Source organism: Crocodylus siamensis, chromosome 2, assembly GCF_052110815.1.
Source record: "Crocodylus siamensis isolate JL-2025a chromosome 2, ASM5211081v1, whole genome shotgun sequence".
Taxonomy (NCBI): domain Eukaryota; kingdom Metazoa; phylum Chordata; order Crocodylia; family Crocodylidae; genus Crocodylus; species Crocodylus siamensis.
The window spans coordinates 250,290,150-250,304,615 of NC_143396.1; the positions used below are offsets into that span (position 1 = coordinate 250,290,150).

Here is a 14,466-nt window from a genome sequence, read left to right on the forward strand (position 1 = left end):
AAGAAAAACAATATACTCTATAGCTATAAATACACTGTATATTATCTACAACCCAACATTGTAGTCATCTACTACCTGGCAATCAGAGAGCCAAACTAAAAGCGAAAAAAAGTGAAAATGCCTAGAAATTGCATTATATATGATCAATTCAATGCAAAAAAGGAAACATAAATAAATGGGATATATGCAGTTTTAATCATTGAATGCATAACAAATGCTTTAATGTTATGCACGATTATAAACGGATCTTGCCACTTTAACCCCGCAGATCAGAACCACACTACCAAGATAGAAAAAGGAAGAACAAGGCTGCATGCTTCCCTTTCAGACACAGCTGTAAGTTTCAGTGTTGTGCAAAGTTTACTATTAAAGCTGTAGATTTTAAAACCTAGAACTATGTAACTTCAAGTACGGTTCGTAATGTGCATGATATTTCTACATCATGCTGCAATAGGCCTTTATTAACTATGCAATATTCATGGTCAATATCAGTAAATAATAATAAACAATAAAACCACCATAGTAATAAATGAGTATTAATAAGTGACACACAATAACAAATGCTACTGCATAATAATAAATTATCATAAATGGGGCATGTCAGTCACAAGTGGATTCATAGACAGGGTACTCGATTAGACCTCTTAGGAGTACACCCTGATCCAGAGGTTGCCCAAAGTGATGATTATCATAAAAAAACGAAATGCATTTCTGAAGCTGAACTCTTTTTCTGAGCGTTAGGAACACCTGACTAGAGGATCCCCCAGGACCAGGGCGGCCGAAGCGGGAAGGCGCGTTACAGGAGGGCACAGTGAAGTACTCAGCCCTTCTGTCAGGCAGAGGCCGCCTGTCCTTCCAGGCGAGCCTGCAGGGGGGCAGGAGCCCCTTCCCAGTCAAGCCGTCAGCTTGTCTTAACCTGAGCAGCCATCTCCTCGTGCGCGGGCCCCTCGCCCCGCGCCGCGCAGGGCAGGGCTCTCCACTCGAGAAGTTTCACGCGTGTTCCCCGCCGCGGCGCTGTCGGGGCGCGGGGCAGGCCGCGCGGGGCGCCCCGAGAGGCGGCGGCCGCCGACTGAAGACACTGCGCGGGCTTCGCTCGGCGCCCACGGGGGGGCTCGGTCGTGCCCGCGCCGCGCCGGAAACCTATGAAGCCGGGAGCCCGCGGGCTCCCACGTCTCCTTTCCGGCGGCGCACAGCCCGCGGGAGGGGCGGCGGGACGAGACCCGACGCTGCGCTTCGGCCTTTCCTGTTCAGTGCCCGAAACAGGCAGCGGGGCGGGCTGCAGGAGGGGGAGCTACACGCCGAGCTCAGCCCCGCCCCGCCCCGGGAACGAGCCCCCCCGCGCGGCGCCCGCGGCTCCCGCTTACCCGCCGAGCCGCCCGCCGCGATCTGGTGAGACGCCTCCTGCAGAAACCCCCTGCGCCGCCCGGCCATGGCGGCGCCCTGCGGAAGGCCCGCGGGTGCCAACGCACGAGGAGGGAGGGAGGGAAGCGGCGCTGCTGCCGGAGCCCCACGCTCTGGCCCGGCCCAGCGAAGAGCCCGCGGCTGGCTGGGCCCCGAGAGGAAGCGGCGCGGGCTGCCAGGGAGAGCGCGCGGCGCAACCTTTATCCCCCGGGGGCAGCGGGCAGCCGCCGCCCTGCTAGCTTTGCAGCGCCTCACTCGCCGTACGGAGCCGCTGTGGGGAGGGGAAGGGGTAGAAATCCCCAGCGCCAGGGTGGCAGCCAGGGAGGAGGCAGCAGATGTTAGGAGCCTCCTCCCAGAAGGACTGGAAGGGGCCCCCTTTTGCCCTTCCCCTCTGAAACTCTCCTCTGTGAGGCCCGACCCGCATCCACTTTGTCCCCCAACCTCTTGCACCCATTTCCTCCTTCACTACCTAGTCCCAGCTTGTCTCTGGCTGCTGGCCTGGGTTGTTTTGCTTTTGTTTGGTTTGTGGCTTTTTGCGCACACACCCCTGCCAACCTCTCCTGACTGCTGTGGTTCACTTGACAGTCCAAAACATGTTCCAGTTACACCATTCTTATTCCAGTTACAAAAAAGGCACTGCGCACCTGTGTTCTGTGTGCCCGTGCACCTGTCACTGTCATCTTTAACTGTCTCAATTATGCAAAGCATCCTCTCCCCTCCCTTCCCAGCTTCTCTGCCTGTTTGCCCATCCTTTCATTCATCATCATGTTCATCGTCCTCATTGTTGTCCTCATCATTATCATCGTTGCTCTCTTTGGAGTGCTTGTCTCCAAACAGTCTATGCCAGTCCCCTCTCTTCCATAGGATGTCTGCTAGCTCCCTCCCATCATCTTTTACTGTCTTCCTGCCATACCAGTACATCACACTCAATCCCATTTTAATGCTGCCCTTGACTGGGAGGTTTGTATGTTTATGTGTAGGTTCCCTGTCTTCCACAGGGCATTCCTCAAGCAGAGGACTTGGTTGAAGCAGGCTGTCAAGATCCCTTGCGGCTTTAGTCAAGTGCCAGTACAGAACTGCCTCAGATCTATTAGCACAACTTCTGCTCCGCCTGTCCCATCCACCTAGCAACCTCCTTTCTTCCTCTTTATCTTCTCCCCCTGCAGCACACCATCGTTGATCTAGCCTCCTCCATTGCCCCTGCTCTTAGGCACGCCCCCAAGCTTCCCTTCCTACCCTATTTTGAGTTATCTTTTCCCACATGAAAGTGGAACTGCCTGACTACCACCATAGGCCTCAGCCCTCTAATCTTTTCTAATCAGGCATCTATGCACATCATGTCCTTGCTTTCCAGGGGGAGTTGGATAACAGAACATGTCTTAGTCAACCCTCTTAATCTCAAGGACATTTCTCTGATAGAGGTGGGAATACACATGGAGTAAATTTCTCTTAACTGAATTCAGTAGCCTATAGCTGTCTAGGAACAATCTGAGATAAACGGGTCTTTACTTTCCTTCTGTGGGATACTATTAAAATGGATGATGATGGGATGTTCACTCTGAGCCCTGGCAGCAATCCTTTGTATTTTCCTCAAAGGCACGCTGATTGCAGGTAGGAACCTACCTAAATCACAGAGACAGGGTTTTTCATGGTGCATAAAGCCGATTTCACAGTATTTTTGCCCCACCCCTAGGCACTGATTGATGGAGAGGCCCTGCCCCCCAGTACTAACTGGCAGAGAGGCCCAAGTGGAAGAAGGAATGAGGGGACAGCCGTCATCTTGATTGCTGGCTGCCATTTGTGCCACCCTGCCAGCCAGCGCCTTCCTCTACCAGCAGCAAGGACTGCTGGCTTCCACTGGGGAGCCAGCTCCCTTTTTTTGGTTGATTTTGCAGACAATCTGCAAAACTGCAAATTAAGTAGGTCCCTAATCCTAGGTATCTAGAATCCAAAACAAATGGTTTAGGTTGGCTGGCAGGTTTTTGTGGAAAAAACTAGGCCTTAAGGAAGAGCTGCTTTTGTCTCTTTCACTTTGAAGCATTTTTTTCCCCTATGAAACTTCCATCACCATAAAACATCAACTCAAGTTTCGGCTGAATTCTTGAAACCAGTAGATACTTGTAACCATGTGTGTTGCATGATCTCACAAAGTTACTGAAGACAATATGAACCTTAGTGTCAAGGTGGGTCCCATGCCCTTACAGATAATCTTTTTCATATTATGCATCTTTCATTTTAAGAGCAGATGATCAGTGAGTATGTGAGCTATTTACCTACATATTACTCACCAGATTCATGCTAAGGGATGCATTAGCAAAGCATTTCATTTACCTTCTGGGATGTCTGCTTGGTCAGTTGAGCACTTCTGGCCCTAAGGCCTTACAAAGTAACTTTTTGATAATTATATCATGCCTTGAGAGAGAGCAGGGTATTATCCAGGTATTGTCCAAAGATATGCCAAGCCACAGTGACATTTAGAGTAACTCCTGGTCCCAGTGTTGTCAATGGGAGTTTGTCATTAACTTCAATAAGGTCAGGATTTCAGCCCAAGCATTTAGGTCCAGCCAGTGCTGCCTCACATTATATGCAGTGTACTCTGTTTAACCTCAGGACAGAAAAGGTCTTATTATGAGCCTTAATCCAAACTTAATCCAGCCTTAATCATTATATCCACCAGAGAACAGTAACCACAGAGTTACTGAATCTGGCCCACGGAGCTGGGATTTTAACAGTGGAAAGCTTCACTTGTGCCATGCTGCAGCTGGGTGGAAGAGAGAAGTGGCAGTGACAGTGCTAATGGTAGCAGCAGCCAAGTCCTAGCACTGGCAGTTTTGGACCCAAACTGGATTACACTGCAAAACATTGCTAATACACAGTACTGAAAAAACTGTTTATATCAGCAGTTGGCCATCTTAGACTAAGTTCTTTTGTTTTCAAAGCTCCCAGGAACTATCCCCAAACTGATTATTAAAAGCCTTGAAAATGAGGAGAGCAGCTATGTTTCCTTTCATGTTTTAAAATTTCTTAATAACAGCCCTTGCAAGCTGCATACACTTTACCATCTCCAGTGCAGTTAAATGGACAATAATACTTACACAGTAGACAGATACAGTTATTATGCAATAATATAAATAATTAATTTTTAAAAGTAAACTGGTACTGAAAGATAGTACATATTTGAAAGATTTATGCATTTAACTGATACTCAGCTAACCAGCGTTTATTACAATGTACAAATAGGCAACAAGTTTGGATGGGTATAGTATTATACAGTAGTGCGATTTAAGCACTTATCTAGTACACATATAGGTGTGGAACACTTAACAACCAGTCCCAAAATTCACCAGGCACCAGTCCTGTTTCTCTGCATTGGTTCTTTTATTTGGAATAGTTTTTGAAGCCATTCCACTAGGACAAGGGTTGGCATCCTGTAGCCCCTGGGTTGGATCTGGTTCCAGCTCACAAAGGCTGGATTCTGGTTCTGGAAGGTCCAACGCAGACTAAGGCACAAGGAACTGAGCAGCACACAGATGTCCTGAGCTGCCCATTTCTTCCACGGCACCCTCCTCAGCAGCCTTCTCTTGTTCTCACAGCCCTCTCTGCAGTGAAGGAAGCACAAGCAGCTGGAGCTGGGGAGATGGAGATCTGCATCCTATGGCAAGGAGTGGGATGGCAAGCTGTGACACAGGATGGGAGGGGGCAAAATTTTGCTGCCCCCTGCACTAGGATGTTTGCTGTCAAGGAAGAGCATGGGGCTAAAGAAGGTTTAAGAAAAATGAAGTTTGTTACAAATAAACCATTTACAACAGAGAACTGAGGCCAAGCCTAGTCTAATAGTAGAACTTTTATTGGTTTATAGCTGTCATCATAAGTATATAATGACACATATTTGACTTCCTTTGCTGGTGCTGATATCTTCACTGTTAGAGGTTGTACTTGCAGAAGTCAAAGGTCACCAGAGTTTACTAGGAGACTAAAATGTACAACTGTTCACGTGGCTGATTTCCTGGAATGTTTCTACGCTGGCATTTTGCCAGCTACAACATGGTTGGGGGCTAGTGTAATCCAGGGAGATGGTTTTATTTGGGTGACAGGCCAGATTTTGCCATTTTATATTAAATTTGTGCGTAGATTAATGCAAACCTGTATTGACAAAAGGCAATTTTTCAACAGAATTGCATAGCTTAGATCAAATCTATGATTAGTCAGTTAGGCCATATGTAGATGAAATGGGAGCCCTAAATTGAAGCGGTGGGTTTTAAAAAACACCGCTTCAATTTAGAGCTGATTAAACCCCTGTGTTGTGCACATACCCTGCTGACTTACCTGCCTCTCTGGCAGGGAAGGGAGGGCAAGCTGCTGGCAGGCAGAGCAGTCCCTGGGCTGTGGGCTGTGGCTGGGGCTTCCCTCTACAGCAGCAGCAATACCACCCCCCCCCAGACGGCACCTGCCTGCAGGCACCTGGCTCAGGCAGTCCCAGGGGGTACCACAGCCACAGAGGGAAGCACCAGGCCCCCATGTAGCTCAGGCAGGCAGGCTCTGGGGGGGCGGGGAACAGACCAGGCTTGCCACTTTTCTTGGGCAGAGCCCACTTTCCCAGGTGGCTGCTAGGCTGCCTGCATGGGCTTCCTGCACAACCGTGGAGCTGCACAGAGCCCAGAGCTTTGCTCCGTGGCTGTATGTTTTCTGTGCCCGAAGTCATTTAAGGCACATTACGCCACTGAATTTCCTATAGCAGCTGGAATTAATGCACAATATGCTGCCAAGGCATGCAAACACCAATACCCTTAAAGTGGTGCAAAAGCATTTAGCCCACTTAAAAGTGTTGTGCACACACGCCTCTTGCTTTGTCTACGTATGGCCTTAGCTATAACTTACATTTTGCTTTTGCTTTGATTTTGTTCCTGCAAGGTCTTACTATTTCTTGGTATGCTTCCTTAGGACATTTATACATATTTCAGGAGGTGGGGGTATCTTTAATTAGAGTAGCTCTGCCCCCATTTTTCAATCTGGGGACACTGATACACATGATGCTGGAGCACCGTTTAATAGTATCCACTTAATACTATTAATACTACTTTAATAGTATCCCACAGTCCAGCAGACTTGATTGAAATTACAACACATTGGAGTTTTGGTGCCCACTGCTGCAGGGGAGGCAGGGAGGCACAGGGGGGACACACCCAGCAAGGGACTCCCAGGAGAAAGGCAGCAGGGTGGGGAGTCCTGAGCCTGCAGCCCACATCCACCTCTGCCTGTTCGGCTTGGCTCCAGCAGCACCACTAGTGGGGGGTGGGAGGCAGGCATGTTTCCCACCTTTACATTTTAAAAAGGTGGTCACCCTACTTTTACTATACAATTAATTTTTTTTCTGGTTCCAAGATGGCACTGCTCCCCACCCCCAAAAGGAGCACTTTCAGGAATAAGGGGAGCAACTTCCAGTGGCAAAGGTCAGGGGTAGGACTTCCAATCCCAAGATGGTGACCAGGGGGCAGGGCACTTGCCAATGGGGCAGCCCTTGACAGCTTGCCAAAACTCATTAAGCAGCCCACCCCTGCCGTAGAGTTATAAATTCTGTCATGTGATGGTCATTGTCTCTCAAGTTTCCTCATGACTTAGAGGAAGTTTTTCTCTCCAAAACTGCATAGGATTGATACTTGTACTTCCCACCCTTACACCTTTTCCTCCATGGTGGACACCAGCTGGCATCTGGTGCAGAGGAAGTCACTTTGACCCTCTAGGAGGAACACAAACATAGCAGATCCCATATAGCATGGGTTGTCAGCCAGGGGTACGCATACCCCTGGGATGACTTGGGAAGCCCCTAGGGAGGTATGCGTGGGCAGGTGGGGCAGAGTGCCACCACCCAATGCCACTGCTCCCAGGAGCAGGGCTGGGGCAAGGCAAGGGCAATGGTGCCCCTCTGCGGGCTGCACAGGTGCCACCCAGCTGGCCAGACAAAGAGTAGGTGGAAGGGGAAGCTTGCACATGGCGGCGGCTGCTGCTGCCACCACCACCCTGCGCCTCTGCCACTCTGTGTTTGGCCATGCGTCACACCCCCTCCCCACTCTGTGTCCAGCTGTGAAGGGTACACTTATTAAAAGAGGTTAAAAACCCCTGCCATATAGGTAACAACTGCTGTGGAAAATGCCTAGACCATGCTGTAGCAGGGCACTAGGGTGCCTGCTACTGAAGATAGGGAACGGCTTAGCTGCCAGTTAGGAAGGCAACAGGTGTTAGCTGTTGGGAGCTGATTAGATCAGCTGACCGCCAGGGGGTCAGGCTTGGCCTTCATAAGGAAGGGAAGGCTGAGGCCAGAAACAGTTCCCCTCTGGCAGCTGCAGGAGTTCTGTGGTAGAGAGCTGAGCAGCAGAGCTTACGCTGGCAGTTTGACCACTGCAATGATGCGAGGGGAGAGAGAGAACCCCTGAGAAAGGTATTGGAGAGAGCCAGCATAGTTTTGTGGAGTTGTGATTATTAGACCAGAAGACTGGGTGAGGCTGTAGGGGTGGAGGAGGCCTCAGCAGGAGCTCCCCAGTAAGGAGGGGGAGTTCCTGGCACCAAGGAGGGTGCTGTGTGTGTGGGGTTGTCCCGACCCCAGCCCGTTGGGGCGACTTCGGGAAGAGCTTAGCAGACGTGGAAGCCCAGTAGGGTGTGGGCCCTGGAAAGTGGGCCTAAGCAGTGTGGGGTCCTGACCCCAACCCAATGTGGGCATTACTGGGACAGGCCCCAATTGGGAAGAGCCCCAGTGGGGCATAGGCCCCAGTGGGGGCATAGAAGGCCCGAGTGCGGGCAGCAAGTGCAAGAGGCGTGAGCAAGGGCCCCAGTAGGGGCATAGAAGGCCCGAGTGCAGGCAGCGAGCGCAAGAGGCGTGAGCGAGGGCCCCAGTAGGGGCATAGAAGGCCCGAGTGCAGGCAGCGAGCGCAAGAGGCACGAGCGAGGGCCCCAGGGCGGGCAGCGAGCTTGGGAGGTGCGACCACAGGCCCGAGTGCAGGCATAGAGACTGCGGGGAGCGCGGGACGCAGGTCAGGACGCGAGTGGCCGCGGAGTATAAGGGAGGCAGGCCCGAGTGGGGCGCTGCCTGAGAGATACGAAACACCGAGAGGGGAGTAAGCCTGTTGGGAAGTCCGGGCTGGGCGAGAAGGGGCACGATCAGAAGGAGAGCCGCCCCAGGGGTGGGGTGTGTGTATTGAGTTGGCCCCGGGAGAAGACCAGCACCAGGACTCGGAGGAAATCCCGGCGTAGTGAGACCGGCCCTGTGCCAAGAAAGGTAAGAAGGCAGCCTCCTTCACTGAATTAACAAGATCAAAGACGTGGCAGGCGAGGTGGAGGATGTTAAAGACCCAGACTTGGCACGGTAGGCAAGGACACTAGGGGAGGTCACGGCACCCCTAGGGATGGCCCTGCCACACATGCCTACAACTTTGCACTTCTGGGCTCAGCCCTTCTCCTTCAAGCAAGCTCCCTCAGTTCACTGCTCAGTCTGCTGGAAAAGCTGTCTTTTTATAAGACTGCCAGGCCTGAGCCTGCCTTGTTCATACCTCAATTAATTGGACAAGGCCCACCTGAAACAAAGTAGACCACGCAAAGTTGTAAATACATACCCAGTCAGACAGTCATTACAAAAGAGGCCCTAGTCAAACACAGTGACCACAAGTTAGATACAGCAACTGCAGGCAAACTACTGTTTGCTGTTCACTGTTGACAGGGTTCCCTGTTAACAGTAATGATGCAAATTAGGAGGTAAATGAACTCTAGTAAAGGGGAGGGAAGAGAATCAACAAAAATCCTCTTATTTTTTTTTGGAATAATCTCTTCAGGGATAGAATCTATATAAAGTGAAATTTCATTCTTCTAATTATTATACTTTCTGTAGCATTGGGGAACTGTTAGGATAAATGGACTGAAAACTGTGAGGTGGTCAGAAACTATGGTAATGGACACTACGGAAGTAACTGAGATTACAGTACAGCTTAGTTTTGTATACTCCAGAAATGTTTCACAGAATTAATGTTGAATCGCAAAGTTTTTAATCAATAACTGTGGAAAAATAAATGTAAGGGCAAGGTAAAATATAGTTTCAGGTAAAATTAAAATGCCACTGTAATGGTGAAATACAACACACATAAAGGAAAGCTGTTTGAGGTAGCAAAAAAAAAGTTGCAAAGGAGAAAGATTTTTGTATCACTGGTGAAGGTATGAAAGGAATTAAGAGGTGAGTGTTAGACTACGAGGGGCCCAAGAAGGGGAAGCAAGCCACAACAGAGAGGACATCAGAAACACAATTTGTCTAATCTTACTCTCCCAGCCCATTTCTGTGCCAGAGGGTCTTATCCTTTACAAACAGAATATTTGAAGATAAGAGGCATTTTGAAGTGGATGAAGTGCCAAAGCACACTTTGGCCTTTCTGAGAATGATTTGTCAAACCTCTCCAGATGTATTTTGCTGTTACAAAAATGAGAATTTGGTATATCAGAAGCCAAAACCCAATAACATTTTGTTGTTTAAGGGATAATTCATTGAGCTATGGTTTAGTTCCAATAAATTCTTTTGCTAAGCCTTCCATATTATACTATTTCATCAACAAGTTATGTTGACTGAAGAGAGATTTTTATGGACAAAGAAAAATGTAGCTTTTAACTGCTTAGAATAAACCTGTGTCAAACCTTTAATTGTAACGAGACAATATGCAGACATGGAGAGAATCATGCAAAAGATGCCAACACAGTGGTAAAGACTGAGATTTAATTTGCACAAAAATACAGACATTCAAGCTTGTTCCTGCTGCAAATATAAGTTGATTCCCTTGTACTTATCAAAAAACAAATATAACTTGAATTTATTCATGTTATAAAAGTGAAGTAATAGTTGTGGCAGGAATATAGAATAGCTCTTCTAAAATAATAAAATTTGAACATGCTGCCCTTCACATAATTAACATCTCAGCATTAATGTTTTGTTAATATTTGCATTTATTTCCTGGTTTTGCTCAGTGAGAACACTGTGCAATTAATACCCCAGGGGCTTGTTGAAAAAAGAAGCTACCAGAGCATCTCTTTATTTTGTTCTAGGAATAGAGAATATGTTCTGCACTATTTACTTGGATATGGGTAACAGACATGGGATCAGGCTGGCCTCACTGTAGCACTTCATCAGATGAAGGCCCTGTCATGGATCAGATCTTGTATTTCTCAGTGGGTGCCACAACCACACAAATGCCCTTTTTGCTCACTGAGGCTGTGCCACGTGGACAGAATCATTAAAACATTTAAAATAAAGCAGCAGGCAAAGTGCAGGGACTTACACGGAGAGACGTCTGTTCTTAGAAACATAAACATCATCATTAAAGACAAAACTTCAGCAGTGAAACAGACAGTTCCAAATTATTCCCAGTAAGTGTCACAGGCCTGGAAGACGATTGATTACATAGCCCTGATGTGAGTCCATTTACAAACCTTTTCCCACTGGCTACATAGCCCGCGAGTCCCCCCCGTAGCTCCCCCGCCAAACAGCGCTCTGCTCCCACCGGCCACTGTCCCCAACGCACGGAAGCGCGCAGGCATTTCCCCAACCCCTCTCCTCCCCCAACGCCTACACCTCTGGGCCACAAAACCTGCCTCTGCAACAGCGGGCAGGATCCGCAAATGGTTTTACTCGCTGACCCCCCGCAACCGTTCAGTAAACGACCAGTGAACATTCCCCCTCCCCCCCGACTCTTGACCCGCGTCTTCAAAGCGCCAAGCCGCACACCCGCTGTGGTCTCCGCGCCCGGAACCCTCTCGCCAAGTGCCTCACAACGCCTCGCAGGCGCTTGGCCCTCCCGCTCCCAGGGAGATGCGAAGCCCGCGAGCTCCAGCTCCTTCCCCAAGGAGTACCAGGGCTCTGCTTCCCGCCCCCGGGCAAGCGAGAGCCGGACCCCGCTGCTTCCCAGCTCCCCAGCAGGCGCGACCAGCTGACCGGATTCCTGGCCGGTCGCTCCAGCTCCGCCTCCTCCCTCGGCCTGGGCCCTCCTTTCCTGCTCGTGCTCGTCCTTGCGTGCCCTGGCGGGCTGCGTCCCGGCCTGCCGCTGCCCGAGCCTACGGGCGCCCGGGGCTGCGCGCACACGCGGAACGGCGTCTCCCTCGGGGCGCCTGGCACGAGCCGCGGGAGGAGGAGGCGGCAGGTAACGGGCTCGCCCGGCAGCTGGCGGGGGGTGGGGGGCGCGCTCTCGTCGCACTTGCTCTCAGGAGCTGCAGGAAGGGCTCGCTCACCCGCTGTGCCCGTGGGACGGGTGTGGGCTCCGGGCAAGAGGGAACTTCTTGTGCCCTGCGCTCAGTAAAGGCACCTGTTATACAAGACCACTTTGCAGCTTGCGGTGCCTTACCTACAAGTTATTCCTTCCCCTTCCTCCCCGGTTAAGAGAATGAAGGCCTGTAAGTACTCATGGTCTCACTCGGTTTCTTAATACACATATCAGAAAGAAAGGCTGCAGCCGTGAAGTGCCAGCACAGCAGCTAGAGCAGTGCTTCCCAAACTTTTCCTCAGCATGATCCCACTTCTTCAGCATGGCCCCTCACTGCCAACCCATCGCTGACGTTGTGACCCCATTTGGGGCCACAGGCCACCAGGGTTCAAAATGCACTTTGAAACTGCAAAAAAAATTGGGCTGCCCATCACAATGCCTTAATAAAATCGGAGATCCCTCAGGATTTTCAAATCTTACAAGGGGGTTCTTGTCTCTTATGGGGGTGGAGGGCTCAGCCCTTCTCCCAGGCTCTCCCATAAGTCAAACCCTGCAGCCCACAGTTTGGGAACCACTGAGCTAGGGGCTTTGGCTTGTAGCAACCAAACTATTGACTGCTCTGAAGATGCTCAGTCCTGGCCAAATACGAAGCACAATGGCAGGGGAGCATAAGGACTCTTGCTTGCACTGTCATTAGTTGCCCTGGGAACAGAAGGCTTCTTTCACAGGGGCCTTTATACAGTGCTCAAGTCACCACACTTGCTATAAAAATCAAGAAAAACATTAAGAAAAAAATATTGTGTGTAAGGATGGTAATAGCAGTGATGTGGAAAAGATTGGTGAGCTGTTTCAGAGGGTAGGACCTGGATTTGTTGAATTACTGCGGACAGTGAAAGAAGGCCTTTACCATATAAACTCATGAGCTGGGAAGGTCGGTAATAAATTATTTGGAGTAGTATATTGGTAGTACTCCATGACGCAGAGAACAGTTAACCATGTAAAAACAATATTCTTCATTCTTATAAAAAGTTCAGATTTTAAAATGGTGTATTGATTCAAGCAGCTGATATTATTATTTGAGTTTCCCAACCTGTGTAAGATCGGTAATACTTTCTTATCTACTTTCTCACACCCATGTGAATTCATTAGTTAATGTTCCTAAAACAAACTGAAATTCAACCAATTTTAAGTTAACAATCTGCTATGGGCTGAGGTTTTGGGGCAATGTTTTATCAACATGGGGGAGAGGGGGAAGTAAAAGGGGCACATATGCTGAGGGTTTCTTTTAGGACCATTGCAATTCCAGAAGACTATTAAAGTGTTTCCACCTTAGTCATCCAGATCTGTATTGACTTTGGGATCTGGGCCAGGGGACATGGGAATTAGTGGAGATAAGGTGCAGCAGAAGCCTGCTGATCCTTATTGTGAAAAATTGTTGCAACCACTATTTCTACGCACTTTCCAGTAGGGAATTAATAGCAGAGGGCTATAGAATGGCTCTAGGTTACAACATCTGTTACTGATAAACTCTATCAAAGTAGTTACTTGTAACTGTTTCATAAATTTTAAGGTAATTAAAACTAAGCCAAAACTGTCAAATGAAGGTATTTGTTGAGTAATGTAGTAGTCTTGCTTTTACATATTAATTGACAATATTTAATTTATTTACAATTGTCTCCTGGTTGTAAATGCAAATTATCGAGGTCTTGCTGTATAGCAAAGGTGGCATGATTTTAGGCTCGGGGAAGATAATTATCACCTCTGATGGCTGTTACTAGCTGGTACAGGGACGAGCATTGCTCCCAATCTCATATTACAGTGGAAGATTTGCATCCTCCTCTGTGGCTGAAGAGAAGCTGTTGCAATGACAGTTGTTAAATAGAAAGCTAAGGGGGAGGGATTCAAACATAATGAGCTACATAAGGCATTGATACATGTGCTCCAGGGGGCATGGGGGTGCTTTAAAAAGTGCCCAGAGCATCATGTGTATCAATTTGCCTGTGCTGAAAAATGGCAGTGAGGTTCTTTGAACTAAAGCTTGTTGAATAAGCTTTAGTTCAAAGCACCCAGCTGCCATGTTTCAGCCTGGGGATGCTGATACACATGATGCTGGAGGCTGCCAGAGTGCATTAATGTCCCTGCTCCAGCAGACTCAATTAATCCAGTCTGCACCGATGCACTGGAATTACAGCACGTTGGAACAGGCTCCCTGCGTGTGTATAGGAGCCCATAGAGTTTAAGAGAGGAAAAGGCTTGCAGTAGCAAGATAGCCAGCCCATCCCTTGCTTAACACAGGACTGATCACTTTTTTTTTTCTAGTTGCTTGTCTAGTCTAGTTCTAAGTACAATCAAGCTAGTAGATCTCAAAATCAGAAATATTCATCTTCTAAATTTAAATTCCTGTTACTTCAAGTTATAATAGGAGATCTCTAAATTATTCCTTTCCATTCTTGTTGTTTACATCCTTGATGTATTTTCTAAAAGTTTTTGTGAAACTACATAGGATGTGATCTTGTAACATTCTGAGATTTCATAAATCTGTTACTCCAGTTTCTTATTTTTTTGTTATTTTTGCTTGAATTATCTCCAGGTGTGCAGATGTGTGTGTGTGTGGGGGGGGTTAAAATACCTTTCTAGAACTCGGTGCTCAGAATGGCATTACACGTGAAAAAGAGCATTCACTATTTCACCAGAAAAGAATTATTACTTCCCTGCTGATGAAACGTTTACACATGCTGTACAAAATCTATTGACATTTTCTGCTATAATGCATTAGGGGGGTAGGAACTGAGTGATGATTTTGTGTAGCCAAAGTTCTTCCCTTCCTCCTCATTAGTTCAAA

At 48.4% G+C, this 14,466-nt stretch overlaps 2 protein-coding genes across 7 annotated transcripts in view; one reads left to right on the plus strand and one right to left on the minus strand.

Moving 5' to 3' along the window:
* SLC25A21 (solute carrier family 25 member 21) overlaps positions 1–4,988 on the minus strand; it is a 448,630-nt gene extending 443,642 nt beyond the window's left edge. For all 3 annotated transcript variants that reach the window (XM_090033640.1, XM_090033638.1, XM_090033639.1), the window contains exon 1: positions 1,365–4,988. Coding sequence is in view for 1 of the 3 variants with exons in the window: in XM_090033639.1 (XP_089889765.1) it covers positions 1,365–1,431 (67 nt within the window). In the remaining 2 variants the exon portion in view is untranslated. The remainder of the gene's footprint in view (positions 1–1,364) is intronic.
* A 6,438-nt stretch (positions 4,989–11,426) lies between these two features.
* The window catches only part of MIPOL1 (mirror-image polydactyly 1), a 346,213-nt gene continuing 343,173 nt past the window's right edge, over positions 11,427–14,466 (plus strand). For 3 of the 4 annotated variants that reach the window (XM_090033637.1, XM_090033631.1, XM_090033632.1), the window contains exon 1: positions 11,427–11,564. The gene's annotated coding sequence lies outside the window, so the exon portion shown is untranslated. The remainder of the gene's footprint in view (positions 11,565–14,466) is intronic. The other variant, XM_090033635.1, reaches the window with a different exon arrangement.